This window comes from Fulvia fulva, chromosome 11, assembly GCF_020509005.1.
Source record: "Fulvia fulva chromosome 11, complete sequence".
In the NCBI taxonomy this organism is placed as follows: Eukaryota; Fungi; Ascomycota; class Dothideomycetes; order Mycosphaerellales; family Mycosphaerellaceae; genus Fulvia; species Fulvia fulva.
The window spans coordinates 477,465-493,037 of NC_063022.1; the positions used below are offsets into that span (position 1 = coordinate 477,465).

The 15,573-nt window shown below is 53.7% G+C and overlaps 7 protein-coding genes across 7 annotated transcripts; 5 read left to right on the forward strand and 2 right to left on the reverse strand.

Annotated features, from left to right (window-relative positions):
* Positions 1 to 918: 918 nt before the first annotated feature.
* CLAFUR5_12657 (Zinc-binding alcohol dehydrogenase domain-containing protein cipB) lies at positions 919 to 2,102 on the forward strand (the record flags this gene model as incomplete). The annotated part of the gene is made up of 3 exons (XM_047911805.1): positions 919 to 1,208; positions 1,270 to 1,844; positions 1,900 to 2,102. 3 exons carry the CDS (start codon positions 919 to 921, stop codon positions 2,100 to 2,102), a joined length of 1,068 nt encoding a protein of 355 aa, XP_047767738.1.
* A 94-nt stretch (positions 2,103 to 2,196) lies between these two features.
* CLAFUR5_12658 (Aquaglycerol porin AQY3) lies at positions 2,197 to 3,881 on the reverse strand (the record flags this gene model as incomplete). Its single annotated transcript, XM_047911806.1, has 2 exons — positions 2,197 to 3,404; positions 3,461 to 3,881. 2 exons carry the CDS (start codon positions 3,879 to 3,881, stop codon positions 2,197 to 2,199), a joined length of 1,629 nt encoding a protein of 542 aa, XP_047767729.1.
* Positions 3,882 to 5,096: 1,215 nt separating this feature from the next.
* CLAFUR5_12659 (uncharacterized protein) lies at positions 5,097 to 6,296 on the reverse strand (the record flags this gene model as incomplete). Its single annotated transcript, XM_047911807.1, has 3 exons — positions 5,097 to 5,682; positions 5,712 to 5,994; positions 6,041 to 6,296. The coding sequence occupies 3 exons, from the start codon at positions 6,294 to 6,296 to the stop codon at positions 5,097 to 5,099; spliced, it is 1,125 nt and encodes a 374-aa protein (XP_047767730.1).
* A 1,348-nt stretch (positions 6,297 to 7,644) lies between these two features.
* CLAFUR5_12660 (V-type ATPase assembly factor PKR1) lies at positions 7,645 to 8,166 on the forward strand (the record flags this gene model as incomplete). Its single annotated transcript, XM_047911808.1, has 1 exon — positions 7,645 to 8,166. One exon carries the CDS (start codon positions 7,645 to 7,647, stop codon positions 8,164 to 8,166), a length of 522 nt encoding a protein of 173 aa, XP_047767775.1.
* A 285-nt stretch (positions 8,167 to 8,451) lies between these two features.
* On the forward strand, positions 8,452 to 9,276 carry CLAFUR5_12661 (uncharacterized protein; the record flags this gene model as incomplete). The annotated part of the gene is made up of 1 exon (XM_047911809.1): positions 8,452 to 9,276. One exon carries the CDS (start codon positions 8,452 to 8,454, stop codon positions 9,274 to 9,276), a length of 825 nt encoding a protein of 274 aa, XP_047767774.1.
* Positions 9,277 to 9,667: 391 nt separating this feature from the next.
* Positions 9,668 to 13,213, forward strand: CLAFUR5_12662 (Acyl-CoA ligase sidI; the record flags this gene model as incomplete). Its single annotated transcript, XM_047911810.1, has 1 exon — positions 9,668 to 13,213. The coding sequence occupies one exon, from the start codon at positions 9,668 to 9,670 to the stop codon at positions 13,211 to 13,213; it is 3,546 nt and encodes a 1,181-aa protein (XP_047767778.1).
* A 430-nt stretch (positions 13,214 to 13,643) lies between these two features.
* CLAFUR5_12663 (Type I acyl-CoA thioesterase) lies at positions 13,644 to 14,924 on the forward strand (the record flags this gene model as incomplete). The annotated part of the gene is made up of 1 exon (XM_047911811.1): positions 13,644 to 14,924. One exon carries the CDS (start codon positions 13,644 to 13,646, stop codon positions 14,922 to 14,924), a length of 1,281 nt encoding a protein of 426 aa, XP_047767776.1.
* Between the last annotated feature and the right edge of the window lie 649 nt (positions 14,925 to 15,573).

A 15,573-nucleotide genomic window follows, 5' to 3' on the forward strand; every position in this document is an offset into this window, starting at 1 on the left:
ATGTAGAGTATCAAAACTTGGGTCGGATATCGTGTAACGCAATCGTAGGTCATGTTCGTCGATGTGACTGCCATCAGTGCCAAGTCTGCCACCCCGGCCGCCTGCAGGTAGACACTTCCGCTCATGCTGAAGCACAATGCTAGGCGAACACGTCGAGTGCGGCTACCATGATCATCTCACAGCCGTCGTTCCAGGCTCGGTCGCAGGCTCTCAGCCTAGGTAAAGCATGTCAGCGCATGTCGCTATGCGCCGCTCCGTCGCAAGACGTTGAGCCCGATCCTCATGGGACAATGCCAGTAACTGCGAATTTGCGAAGTCTCTCAAGCCGCGCACAGGACGATGATACTGATGGAATGGCTGCTACGCCTTTAGACCCAGAGTCTTGCCGAGACGAACAAGCGGCGAGGGTGGTAAGTTGGTGACGCAGGCGAGGCGAATTATCAGTACAGCCCGGCCCATCGCCTAGAGAGCTTCTCCGGAGCTGTATGCTGTTCTTTGAATGGTCAGGTCAGCTGTAGATAGGCTTCATTGATACATCGCCTCCTTGCAAAGGCGTATATTGATGCCGAAGGACATTCCACGCGTCAAGGGTTGTAGTACGCGTTGGTCTTCCCGATCAGCTCGTGCCATCGGCTCCGTAGTTCCTGACACGGCATTATTCAAGCAATAGATGTTATCGGCACAGCACGTCGCAGTGCTGGAATGAGCTGAGAAAATGATGATGTTGATGAAAGGATGATGCGCTGAATCAGGAAGGAAGCTCAAGTTGACGCCTGCCCCACCTTGGCTGCAGGAACGACGGGGAACAACAACCTTGATCCGAAGCGTCAGCACTTGCCTGCCTCCTCTACCAACACGACTTACCATCATTTCTTCACCTACTCAACAGTTTCAACAACGACAGAGACTACACCAAACATGAAGAGCACCGGCTTCTTCACCAGCTCCCCCAAGAACGTCGCTGCCTGGGCCTTGAAGTCGAAGGAACGACCATTGACGGTCTCATCGGCGCCATACACCAAACCACCAAAGGGGCACGTCGTGATCAAAGTCTACGATGTCGCAGTCAATCCGATCGATTGGATTCTGCAAGAAGATGATATCTTCAAATCAAAGTACCCCACTGTCTTCGGTTCAGATGCAGCCGGAGAGATCTCCGAGGTGGCGGACGATGTGAAAGACTTCCAGATTGGGACCAGAGTGATAGCGTGAGTCCTCCGGTCTTCCGTGAATCTCTGTCGATGATATACCTGACCAGTATCACAACAGCCACTGCTCCCGCGCCCCAGACTCCGACCTTCCCAGCGGCGCCACCGGAGCCTTCCAGAAATACGTCGTAGTCCAGGCTTCAGCAGTAGCAGAACTACCCTACAAGATTCCCTCCTCCACCGGCGTCGTCCTGCCCCTCGGAATCTCCACAGCTTCCGCAGGACTCTACCAAAAGGACTTCCTAAACCTGCCCTACCCCGTCACAGACGACAAGCCCAAACCTCTCAACCGGACGCTCCTAGTCTGGGGCGGCAGCTCCAGCGTTGGATCCTGTGCACTCCAGCTCGCTGTCGCATCTGGCGTGGAAGTCGTCACGACATGTTCTGAGAATAATTTTGATTATGTGAAAGGACTTGGTGCAGCGGCGGCGTTCGATTACCGGGGAAAGGATGTGGAGGACCAGGTTGTGAAGTGGTTGGACGGGAAGACGGTGGTCGGCGCCTATCATGCTGTGGGTGAAGGTGGTGCGCAGGCGGCTGCGAGGATTGTGGATCGGAGTAAAGGCAAGGCGATTGTGGTGACGGTGCGAGGAGTGCCGGAGAAGGGGGTCCCGAGCAGTGTGAGGATGAAAGCTAGTGAGTCTTATCCAACAATTCATCCTCTGATTAGTGTGCTGATGTGTTGTGTCAGTCGGTGCCACGGCTATCTTCTCGAACGAGGTCGGTCCCAAGATCTGGCGGGAGTTCCTACCCAAGGCGTTGAAGAATGGCACAATCGTACCCAAACCAGACCCCAAAATTGTTGGCGAGAATCTCAGATCGGTGCAGCTCGGTCTCGATACGCAGAAGAAAGGTGTCAGCGCTGAAAAGGTAGTCGTGTCATACATAAATTAACAATAAAACTGGCCAGGGCTGCGTGAGCATCATGAAAGTCTTCGTTACCAACAAGAAAAAAAGCACGAAAAACATCAACACCACCACCCCATCCTCACGACTTCTGACTTCCCGCGCTCCCCTCCCTGCTCAACCCCTTCTCCAAATCCGTCTCATCCGACTCTTCCATCCCATGAATCTTATCCGCCAACTTATTCAACCCCAACATCTTCGCCATGCCACAACTCTCCTCCAACCCCTGCGTCTTCACCTCATGTCCCTTCTGCTCGATCTCCATCCCCGCCTGCTTCCACCTCCCGCACGAATAATTCACCGGACTCTCCCCGCCCTTGAAAATACACAAATCATACACCAACCCGCCCAGCAACGCGCCCGTTACCGTCGCGCAGCAAGGTCCCCAGATCCACCAGTACTGGTGCGCGTTGAAGAGGGAGGTGGGGTAGCCTACTGTTATGGCGGCGAGGCGGGGGCCAATGTCGCGGACAGGGTTGAAGCAGCCGCCTGTGCTGAAGCCGAGGGACATGGTGACGGTGGTGGTTAGGAGGCCGATTATGAAGGCGTGCATTCCGGCTCCGGGCGGGGAGTTGGAGGAATCACCTAGGGCCAGGATGGAGCAGCCTATCACGGCTGTGCCGAGCATTTCGGTGAAGAAGGCGGTCGAGTTGGAAATCCAGTCCTTGGGCTGGGTGTAAATGTATGGCCCCGTTGATGCGGGGTCGAGGATGCCGCTGGAGTAGTGGAGGATGTCGTCGCGGTAGACGGCGAAGGCGAGGAGCGCGCCGGTGTAGGCGCCGAGGAGCTGGACGAGGATGTAGATGGGGACACGCCGTGCTGGGAAACCGCGGAAGACGGAGAGCATGATTGTTAGGGAAGGGTTGAGGAAAGCACCGCTGCCGCCACCGGCGATGTAGATTGCCAGCATGACGGCGAAGCCCCAGCACCAGTACATGCATTGCATGCTCCCGGTTTGAAAGTCGGAGGTTACGACGGAGAGGTTGCCGCTGATGCCGATGAAGATGAGGATGGTGGTGCCGAGCCATTCTGCCAGGGGCCGTTGGAAGTGCATGCGGAATTTGGCCCATTGGTTGAAGGGTTTGGGTTTGCCTTGTTCCATTGCGGCTTGGTTTCGGAAGTCTTGGTATTCGGATTCATTGTCGGGGACTTGGTCTTCGGGGATTGGGTGGAGGTTGGTTTTGTCTTCGGATTGTCGATTTATAAATTGGCGGGAGGGTGTTGGTGGTTGCGGTATTGAGGGGAATTGATATCCTGTTTCTTCGTCTTCTGCAGTTGGTTGGTCATCGACTGGATGGACACTTAGCGTATATCTTTCGAGGCAGGTTTCGTTGGCCATGACTTACAGTTATCCTGCTCAGTGTTGCTGTTGCGCCCGTAGCTGTCATGCCGCCGTGCATCATTCGCCTGAACAGAGCCTCGTTGCTGTCGGGACTCCCCAACCTGAGGCGCCGTCTCTGCCTCGCCTTTTTCTTCAGGCTGCACCGCCGGCTTCTTGTCGGGATTTTGCCTCTGGTTCTTGAATCTCACTTGATGCGGAAAAGTCCTTGCCAAACTGAAGCTGGGATTCGGATCTTCATAGTGGTTGTCCATCAAAGGGTTCATCTCTCGGTATCCTTCTTGATAGTACGTGTTATGCGGGTCAGCTCTGGGCTGCCCTTGTTGTGGCCCGGCCAGTGAGTATTCATCATTCCCATAGGTCCTGTTAGTGAGCCTACTTCTGGCAGTTTGCTGGCGTTCGCCGTTGTTTGGTCTATTGCCTGACATCACTTTGTCTCGACGAGGTAAGGGAGAGTACGCGCGAGGAATGTGAACCTACAAGCTGTATCGGGGTGGCAGTTTTAAATCGAACACGGTGTGCCCGAGCTCGTACCCTGAGATGATGCTGACCTGACCAACGATGTGGAGCCATACAAACACCCCAGACGAGTAACAGAGAGGTGTGCTGTCGTACAGTGTTGTCTTAGCAGTACGCACGTCTTGCGTGTCGCCCCAACGCGGACTGGGGGCCGTGTTCGATGCTGGTGATTGAGGCGTGGGCTGCCAATCATGTCGTGTAGAGGCCACCACAGAAGAGCAAAAAGTTGTGCTGACGCCACAGCAAGCTTGCGCATGTTGACGAATTTTCTATTTCCCCGTAGTCGAGCAGCCATCGTTGATGTTAGCGCCACAGCACGGCTCGGTGAAGATAGGCGGCCCGAAAAATGCAGGACGATGCCGTGTGCTGATAAGATCGGTATCTGGGTCTCTGAAGAGGCTAGCAAGCATCGCAGTGGATTGCGGCCGCCGTCGCAGCCGTTTCACTCTGCTTTTGTGTCGTGGAAGCGAATCACAGAGCCCTTCGCTGTCACGATATGGTGAGCGTTTGGGATGAGGTGCGGTTGGCAAGGGGTATGTCATAGTGACAAGCATTTTTTCGGTATCATCAGCCGACAGCATCCCTGCACTATTAGGGCGTAGGTATTTGGGCTGGGAATAAGGAAAGAAGCTCCTTCACTGACCTCTTCAACCGCGAGACACAACACAAAAGTATGTGAGCGAACCGCAGTACAGGCCATGTCCCAGCTCGATCGGATCGTGAGATCTTGCTCAGGACCACCAACCATTGCCGCAGCCTCCTCTTGCCAGAATGGCCCATCAATAAGACATGACTCTGACGCGGATCGGAGCCACGAACGATACCACCCGCGAAGGACTGAATCGACGACATGAGGTGGCCAGCTGGAATGTGACCCAATCTCCATCCGCCGCTCGCGCGCGCAATCAAAGAAAACGTGATTTTCCACAACCAGGCTGGCGGAACAGATCTCGGAGTCTGGCAACGACTATCCGAATACCAACGGCGTGGAAGGGCATCTTCAACCGTGGTCATACGGACGATGTTTCGAAAATGTTCCTGCACAAAATTATACCAAGGCCTACCAAGAAGCGCCATCGCATTCGTTCGTCAAGGTCATCAACTCATCTCCGCTCGTACGGGTATCACACCTCCTCTTTGCTTCTGCGAAACAATCGAAACAGGCCGCCTCTCTTCTTCGGCTCCGGTGCGAATTTGGGGTTGTTGAGTGGCCAGCCATTTTCCTCGGCTTCCTTGTTGAGTCGCAACATGGCATCGAAATCGTACGGTTCTGCCCACTTGTGCATTGGGATTTCGCCGAGCTTGGTGCATGTGGTATCGATGGAGTAGTATGTCGGAGTCGACTTCTGCAATCTTCGCGGCATTGGTGGAAGAGGTGCGACATACGCAGGTAATTGCTCGTGGTCGGTCACCGCTATATCCAGGACTGGAGTCGAGCGACTGCTGCGGAGTGCATCTGGGTGATGGATCGGACGCTGACAGATGTCCATCGCAGGCTGCTTTCTGTGTGTCTGAGGAGGATTCCCGCCTCCACTCATTCTTGATGCTGTCTCTCGAGTTGACGATTCAGGCAATGCGAGAGACACGCTCGACTGCATCTTCGACGTGCTTGTGCTTGAGCTTGACTTCTTCCTCTTGTCGCCCGGCCTGACCATGGCGACTTGTGACGGTCTTTTGAGTCTGCGATAACAACTCGCGCGAGCATTGGGCCTTTGACCCTGGTATGCTTGTGCCCTGACACCGCCTTCCTGCTCCTGCTGTAGATGGCACTCTCGTTACTGGGCCGATCCTGCTTTTGACGTGGTCCGTCAAGCCTCGAAGGCACACGGCTTTGTGTCATTCGATGAAACAGCTGTCGCAACGTTCTGCAGGTATCGTCTCGCGATCGTTCGGACAGGTTCGTCAGCGATTGATAGTCGAGCTTGGCGTCATGTTTATCTCTGGTGAGGAAGGTATTGATGATTGTAACAAGTCCGGTGTTGAGCTTCAGCAAGATCTCCGCAAGCGACGTTTGTGCAATGCCTACCATATGTCAAGCGCTGTCTGCATGCGACTCTGAACAACATACCATCACCTTGTGCAAAGTGCTCTCCAGCAGCGTATACACTTCTTTGATACTCCCTACCAATCTCCTCTGGTCCCAACCTCAAGCTTTGGGCCAGTCTGTTCTCATCTTCGTTCCCTGTCTCATTATGATTATTCTTCTTCCTACTTCTCCTCTGCTTCCTGCTCTGCGACTCCCGAAACTTCCTGAACACGTCCAGACCACTGGTAAGGGAGGCGATGATTGAGAGCACGCAACTCGATACGTTCGTCTGGGCCATCGCTCACGGTCGCGACTAGAGGCCACCAGACTATGAGGTCGTTGCAAGACTAGAAGAGTCAACACTCCCTCATCCTCTCCGAATTCCAAATGTGCCAGCGCGTGTCTTGTCCTTGAAACAGAACCTGTCGCACAGAATCTGCAAACACCCACAAACGACTTACTGCCACCTCAGTCCTACCGCAGAGGTTACCGCAGGTGCCTCGAAGCGATGCGAGCGACGTTCGGCCACGACGAGGCGGACATGCAAACATATTGCCTCGCCTGCAGGCGAGGCCGTGAACTATCCAGGCATAGAGTAGATGCCTCGTGCCTTACCGAGCGCGTAAACAAGCAGGCGTTCGTGCCCATTTGCTGGACCTGCATAGACAGCTGCAGGACCGGCAAGATAGATGGTGATGACTGGATGAGAGCTGCAGATGCCGTGAACTGTGTTGAGAAATGCTCCGAGGGGTGTTGGGTGGGTCGTGCTCAAGCTTGGGGGTGTCCGAGGTCTGGAGCTGTGAAGATGACGTGGTTGTTGATGGTGGTTGCTGGTGTCATGAGGATGCTGGATGGATCATATGTTGAGGGATGTCAGGGACAGTTTTGCTGCTGATTGGGACAATCTTCTTCATCAAAAGGAGTTGAGTCGGCCGAGTGAAACCTGCGGGCAGCAACGCACAATATCTGGATTGTCATACTGTAGAAAGGAACTCGCCAAATGCCGATCATCACTGTGCCCGCCATACGACTTCAACCGACATCAGACCATGCTCAAATTGATTCAAAAGCACAATCAGATCGAAATTGACAAGATCTCGTTCCCAGACCTGGAGCGTGACCTTCTACAGAAGTCCCATATGTTTACCTTGCATCATACCTCAGCACTAGATGACTAACGGCTTGATCACCTTTGCTCGGCATAAGCGCCACGTGAATGAATCGCGTGACTGACAACAGGCGCGTCATGCAACGTGACGTCCACAGCGATAACTCCTTCGTTTGCGAACTCCCTGAAGCCAGATAGCATACCTTCCAGGCAGCATCGCCGACATAGCTTCCACTTGTCTTCTACTCAGGCCATAGCTGTCCTCATATAGCCACTTCAAAGGCAAGTCGTTCCTCACACGCGAGCTTCAACCAGCTAGATAGCCTCTATCGCTTCCCCGATCAAGCTGCCGCAGTCGGATATCGGGCCTGTGCACGTTGCGGCAGAGTCAACGAGACGCCCGTCCGAGGTGGACATTACTCGTGACGACAGCAAGCGGTCAACCTTCGTGACTGTAGACATCTCTCAGCCAACTGACAGCGTCTGAAGCGAAACAAACAGAACACGCCCAGACCACAGCGAGAGCGTACGAAACAACATGGCAGACTTCCTCGCCAACCTCTGGGAGTCCGTCTTCACCGCCGGTCCCACCCCAACCCTCCTCGTAGCAACCAACGTAACCTTCGGCGCTCTCCAAATCCTCCTTGCCGGCCTCCTCTTCGCAACCTACAGCATCCACTTCGCTATCCTCTCAGTCCTGTCGGGCGGTCTCTGGTGGAGCACAAACTGGTTCGCGACAGAGTTACAGCAAGCACAAGCAAAAGAGGCCGAAGCAGAGCGTCTACGGCGGAGGCAGAAGCAAGATGAGGCAGACGATGAGGGAGAAGATACCGAGGTGGAGGATGCGGGGCGTATGAAGGAGAGCTTTACGTTTGAGCCGACGAAGGGAGACGAGAAGATACGGAAGGAGATATTGGATGCCATGGGAGCGGCGCCGGCGACTGGGTCGCAGGCTGTGCCGGGAGGTGTGCAGACTAGGCAGAGGAAAGTGGAGGAGGGAAATGTCAGTGCGAGTGAGATAAGTACGGACAGTGAGTGGGAGAAGGTTGAGGGACGGTGAGTGTCTTTGCAGGACCTGGACATGTTCGGGGTGCGTGCTTCAACAAGCCAACTACGGCTATGCTACTGAATGAACATTCTGACCGACTTTTCACGGCTCTGAACATTTACCCTGCTTTGAAACATCCGGAGACTGAGCGATGATGCTACGGTGGAGCCAGTAAGGCCAGTCACGAAGTCTGGTAAGCAACCACACGATGCAGAATTGGCATTCTGAAATCTGGCATCTTCGCATCTCAATCTTGCTGACCAACGTTGACTGTTCACACACTACTGACCAGCGACCATGAGCCAACTCACAGCGGGACCGACGCCTGAGCAGACATCGATCTTACATCGCCTCGCACCAGAGCTCAGGAACGATATCTTCAGCCATGTGCTGCAGTTTACCGAGCCCATCAACATCAGCAGGAACGAAACAGGCTGGTGTAACCACTCTCGCTGGCAAAGCGTCGTCCAACCACTAGGCATCAGCCGCACATGCAGACAATTTCACGCAGAGACTGCACCTCGTTTCTACACCGAGAACACATTCCGTATAGCGTCGACCTGCAATGCTGTCGCCCTACCAAACGTCGGACACTTCCTGGCCATGATAGGTCCTACCAACGCACACGCTCTCAAAGGACTGACCGTAATATGGACGCCTCCGGGCCCAAAATCTGGTATATACCGCGGCGTCAGCAACACGAAGCGTGCAGTATGTGAAGCCATCAATGCACACCAGAAAGCAGGCGCCTCCATGATGCTCGGTGTCTCCGCTGCAGAGCACTCGACTCTGACGACAAAGCTTCGCCCCTCGCCTCTCGATTCGCCGACGACCTTCGTGCACTTGGAGCTACGCTTTCTTCTGTGCGTTTGCCCGGCGCTCGCAAGCAAGATATACACAATGCGACTGGATTGGACGGATCTAATGCCGTCTTTGCGGCGTGAGTGGGAGAGGCTGGTTTTGATTAGGTCTACGCTGATCTCGGACCTGATGAGCCACGATCATCTGGTGGCTCACCAGGTGATTCACCATGCGGTTCTTATGGATCAGATGATCGAGAAACTTGGAAGCTTACTGGAAGATGAAGGTTATCCAGTCGGCAAGGGGATGCTAGAGGTGTGATTACTGTCTGGGTATGATGTCAACTGTACAGGAGATGCGTGCACAACGATAGACGCTGACAATCCTACCCCCCCAGGCAAGCATGAATGTGCACTGCCCGGATGCGGTATAAAGTATCATCGTCAAAAAAGCAGACCGAGCGGTGATCGTCGAAACTCAAACAGCAAGCAGCATTAGCGCGTATCAACGAAGACGCTTGATGACTTCACACATCGTTTTCTCAGTCATACAAATGCATGGCATGCTTCAATTCAGGCAAGCCTTTTGGAGACATAGTATTTGGTTCATGAATCTACAGATCGATGACTGTACGCACTAGGTGAACATGCAGTGCACGATAGCAGCACACTTCAGCTGTCCCACAAGTCAACTCAAACACCGGTCACTTGAAATGTCGCCACATTCGACACTGGCTGAAGGCAGGGGAGGAGAATTGGACCTCCCTATTGTGACCCTCCAGGAACTGTTCACTGGCCTAGCAGAAGACTTCCCAGACAAGACTGCTCTCATCTGCAGACACCAATCAGCAGACTTTCTACATCAAACTTCAGAATCTTCCAACGTTCCCTCACCATGTCTACGCTGGACTCACTCCCAACTTTACGACGCAGGGCACTTGCTAGCCACTAGGCTTCACGCACTGGGCCTGCGAAATGGTATGCGAATAGCTGCCTTCCTAAGAAATGGCGCACAGTTCGCTGTTGGCCTCTATGCTGCAGCTCTGCTGGGTGCAGTCTTCGTTCCCATCAATCCAGCTATGGCGGGCAAGCCGGAGGAAGTGGACCATATGCTTCATACAGCCGATGCGAGCGCTTTGTTAGCATGGGATGTCGATATGGCGAAGGCCCTGGATCGAGCTTTGAGTGAAGGACACGCCGCCAAGCTTATGGTCAAGGCCATCTGTAACACCGCAGATACATGTCCTGACGGTTGGCACAAGCTGGAGGCCCTACTGGATCCCAATTCTGGCTACGATCAGCTGCCACTTGAAGATGCAAACAAGGCGCATCTGGATGACCTGGCCGTGATCATTTTCACAAGCGGTACAACTTCGCGTCCCAAAGGCGTCAAGCAGCTCCACAGGACTCTAGTCGCTGCAGTACGCTCTTCTACCCAGAACCATGCACTTGACTCTTCACGAAGCTTTTGCGACAACTTACCTTCCTTCCACATCTTTGGAATCACCTACATGCTGAACTGGTGGAGTGCTGGAGGTAGCGTCTGCTTCCCTTCAGAACTGTTCGACCCTGAAGCTACACTCCAAGCTATCAACGATGAAAAGCTCACCAATATCGCTGGCGTTCCAACGATGTATCAGGCCATGATTCGAGCGAAGGCGAGTATGAATGTAAGCATGGAGTCCGTACTTGCTGCTCAGATATCTGGAACAGCGCTTTCGCCGGAGATCTTGAAGCAGATCAGTCAGGGTCTGGGTGTACAAAAAGTTGCTACTTCGTTCGGTATGAGTGAGGCAACTCCGCTCTGCGCAGTCCCTTATCGGGACCTACCATACGACTTCAGCAAGAGTGAGCTCGTGTGCCTTGGCAAACCCGGCCCTGGAGCTAGAATCAGGATCTGCAAACCCAACTCCCGTGAAGTTGTCGAGAGAGGCGAATCGGGCGAGCTACATGCTGGAGGTCTCATGGTCACCAATGGATATCTCGGAGGCGCGAAAGGCGAGTTTTACGAAGACGACGGGACCTCGTGGCTCGTGTCTGGAGACCAAGCCGTGATGGAGCCGAGTGGAGAGATCTTCGTTATGGGCCGATACAAAGACCTGATCATACGAGGTGGGGAGAACATCTCGCCAGCATCAATTGAAGCAGTGGTGGATACTCTGCCAGGCATCACTTCCCAGGTCATTGGGGTGCCTGATGAGATTGCGGGTGAGGTTCCGCTTGCCATCATCAAGCCTACGACTGGAGATGCCATCGACAAGTATGGGGTGAGGGAAGTAGTTGCAAAACGAATGGGCGAGCTGTACATACCCGCCGAAACCATTAGTATCCAGGACCTAGGGATCGAAGACTTCCCAAAGACTGATTCCGGCAAGGTCCAGAAAGCGGAGCTGCGAGGTGTTGTTGCGAACTTCCTGAGCAATCGAGACGAGCAGGAGAATGCGACGAATCGTTCCAGCTCCAATCAGGATACACTCCATCAGGTGTGGTCAGATTTACTCGGCATGTCGAAGGCGAAGCTCGATGTGTCCACCTCAATTCTGGACCTCGCGGACAGCATCACGATCATGCGGGCTAGTAGTAAGATCAAACGCAAGATGGGACATGTGCTCACCACAGGGGAAGTCGTTGAATACCCTACGATCGAGCAGCAGGCAGAGCTCCTCGATAGTCGCGACGGAACCATGTGCAAATCCCCAAATACCCCACCAGTGGCAATACGGCAAGGTCCACCTGGTGTGAGTGATATGGCTCATGCTCTCGGTAACCCTCGAAGTGTCGAACATGCAAGGATGGCATTCGAAAGCGTTGCATCCGAGCTTGGCTTATCATGGGAGCAAGATGTGGAAGACGTCGTGCCGATATGGGATTTCGGACAGGTTTTGTTGCGCCGGCTTCGTGCACAGTCGTGGAACCATCGACATGCCTGGGTTGCAACGAAGGCGAGTGCTAAGCAGTTGAGGTCTGCATTGGAGACTGCTTTGACACACCAACCGATGCTTCGCACTATGGCAGCACAGCCGGAGGGCTCACCACCGTTGCATTACATCGTTCGGCCAAGCGAGACATGGTTCAACGCTGTCATCACGGAGGTCGATGCCGTGGAGAATGCAGAAGATCTACGCACGTTGTGTTTGAATGATCCGAAGCTCGACTTTGCTGCATCGCCTGGTCCACTTTTCCGAGCGATCATAGTTCCGATCAAAGGGACTGGCACAGCTGGGCTGGTATACCAAGCTCAGCATTCGTGTTTCGATGGATTGTCTATACCGAATCTCCGCGAGGACTTGAAGACAATACTATCTGAGGGTCAGAATGCCAGCATAGCGCCACGGACGCCCTACAAAGTATTCGCCGATGCACTACTCCTTCACCGCAGCTCGGCTCAAGCGAACGCTGATGTTGAGTATCATGTACGCCGTCTTCGAGGGCTAGGCAAGATGGAGCAGTCATTCTGGCCAATCCAACGAGCCCCAGAATGGTTCAAAGGCAACTTCGCCGATGCAGCAGATGACCTTATCAAGAAGCGGCCCCTAATAGACGGCGACAAGAGCATTGGTGTCGACGGCGTAACAAAACGAACTAAACTCCCACACCTTCAAAAGCTGATCAAGGAACATGGCTTCAGTGCTCCAGCAATCCTAAAGACTGCTCTTGCACTCCTCAACAGCCACTACACCAACACCAACATCGCCATTTTCACCAACTACGACGCAGGCCGCAACTGGCCCTTCCTATCACCCTGGATTGCCGAACACCTTCCCAACGCCATGGACATCAACGGTCCCACCTTTGAAGCAGTCCTCAACAACATCACAATCGACCCCAACGAATCAGTCCTTACAATGATCTCCAGCATCAATAATGAACAAACTCTCCTCACCAAACACGCCCACGCTCCCCTCTTCGAGATACAAAAGCAGCTCGGCAATGATGTGCCGGCAGGTACCGACCTCACCGACATCATGCGCCGGCAGATCTTCAACTGGCTTCCAGGCCTCAAAGAGGCAATGAGTGAATCGGATGACTCGCCATTGAAGCGAACCCAGGTGCAGTCGAGGAGCGATGTTGGGATTCTGTGGAACTGTGGGATGTTGGATCAGGAGATGTTTCAGATGAATGCTAGTTATGATGATGCGCAGCTGAGGAAAGCTGAGGTGGAGGAGGCGGTGGAGAGGTTGTTTGGGATTGCGAGGTGGATTACTGAGCCTGGGAATTGGGAGAAGGGGGTTGGGGAGTGTTCGAAGGAGAAGTCATGAAGGTTTGAAGCTGTGTGGCAAGTCGTGGAAGTGTAAGCACATGCTTGGGAACGTGCATCGCACGATATCAGCCACTCGTGCCAGCACAGCGTGCAGCTTGGCCGGATCTCGAAGAGGCGTACACTGCGTACTCGTTGAGTACGCCCACGCGTCATGCAATCACTCTTCAACCAAAAATTGAGCTCGCTGTACTAAGATTGACAGGGTCGTGACCAGAACAAGATAATGCAACCAATGTCGGATAGATCCGTACGGCAATACGCTCCCAGCAGAAAGGTAGGCTTACCTTTAGTAGGCATTGTATAGATCTGTGCACGCTGTCTTGCAGACCGCACGTTGTGCATATCAGTCCCAGTGATGATGGAGCTTACCTGTCGATTTCTGGTTTATCACCAACTTCACGAACTTCGGCGAGACCTGAAGAGACATTATGGCTGGCCCATTTGTGATCAGAGAACACACCTTTGAAGGACAGCACATCCGGGAATATCCAAGAGCGTTAGCATCGAACCAGGAAGATGTCGTCTGGCTGCACGCGAAGAGCTACACACCTCATGAAGTCGACAATGGCAGCGCCGCCGGCGATATGACGATCATAGCATACCATGCCAATGCCATTCAGAAGAAGGCATACGAGCCCTTCTTCGAAACTCTTTATCGCAACCTCAAAGAGCGCCAAGGTCTTGTCCCAAGCAGTATCTGGATCGCGGATCAAGCAGCTCAGGGTACCAGTGCTCTGCTAAGTGACGAAACGCTCGGTAACGATCCCAGCTGGTTCGATCATTCGCGAGATGTTCTGGCAATGACTAACACTTTCCGCAAGCACATAAAGAAGTCTCTCGTGGCGATCGGACACTCGATGGGTGGAGTTCAAGCAATTGGCACATCACACTTGCATCCGAATCTGTTCGATGCTGTTGTCATGATGGACTCTCCCATTAGTCTCAACTATTCACCGTCATTAGGTGCGATGGTGAATTATGCTCTTGGCCGAGTCGAGACATATGACACTAGGGAGCAGGCGGAGCAGGCTATTCGCAAGAGTCCTGTTTTCGAAGGATGGAGCAAGCAAGCCTTGCAGCGCCATATCGAAACGGCTTTCCACGATTCGCCAACTGTTGCTATACCCAACCGCAAGATCAAGCCAACAAACACAAAGCATGCTGAAATTACCTCATTGACGAGGCCTAACGTCGGGCACATGGGCGTCTCTGGCGAGCTCTCTGACGCACAGCGTGCTGTACATCCTGATGTCGACCCGAAGGCGCCTTTGACTGGCCCGGTCTATAACCCATACCCACGACAAGCATGGAACCTGCTCCCAAGTCTCCGTCCATGCGCCCTATTCGTCTGTGGAGAGGGATCGCGTGTATGCCGGACAAACGAGATCGAGGAGCGACAGAACTTGACCGGCACGGCGCCAGGAGGTAGTGGCGGAGCAGCGGTTGGGAAGGTCGCTTCGGTGACGGTTCCTGGCGGCCACTTTATGCCTATGACCAATATGGATGGAACGGCAGAAGCGATAGCGTCCTGGCTACGGGTGGAGGTTGATAGATACCTGAAGCGGAGGAATGAAGTCGTGGGTACTTGGATGCGGAAGGACCTGCCGGAGAAGCAGAAGCTCGATGTAGGTGTTGAGAAGACTTTGAGGAGTTGGGATGGGAAGCCTTGGGCGAAGCCGGAGCCACGGGTGCAGAAGAGTCGACTTTGAGGTAGAAGAAGACATGAGGCCTTGGTACTAGGAGTCTGTTGCTGAGCGAGAATTACTGCGGCTCCAGGCACCGTCGTAGTTGGGACTGGGAACACTGTGGTGAATCCTCGAAAGGCGGCACACCAGTTCGTGCCCAGAGTCAGACGAAGAGAAGGACTTTTGCGTGTGGACATCCGATGAGACCCAAGCCGCAGGTGTAAGACGCGACAGCGCTGTAAGTCAATCATGACCATGGTGGGATAGACGCACATATATCGAGCCAGATGTACGGTCTCAGGGACCAAGAGGATCGTGTGAAGATGGATCCTTGCCATGATCTTTGCGCAATGCAGCTTGCTTCGGGTATGGCGCAAGCCTCCAAGCCATCCGGCAGCATGCAACAAGGACTAAGTGGCATGAGTGGCTGGAAACATGGAACGAATGAGATAAGGTGGTAGTCGTGATGAACAGGAAAGGAGCCAAGAAAGAACGCAACAGTAGACTAGATTGAAACCAGCGCGGGTCATCCCGCACCCTGCAAGGATATGTATTCACTTCTCTCCTTCCTCTGCTTCATCATTCTTCCTTCCACAACGATATCTATCAACACTCAGCAGCACCGAATCGGCAGCTGCTATGTTGCACTACGCGCATAAGAGGTCTTTGTGGC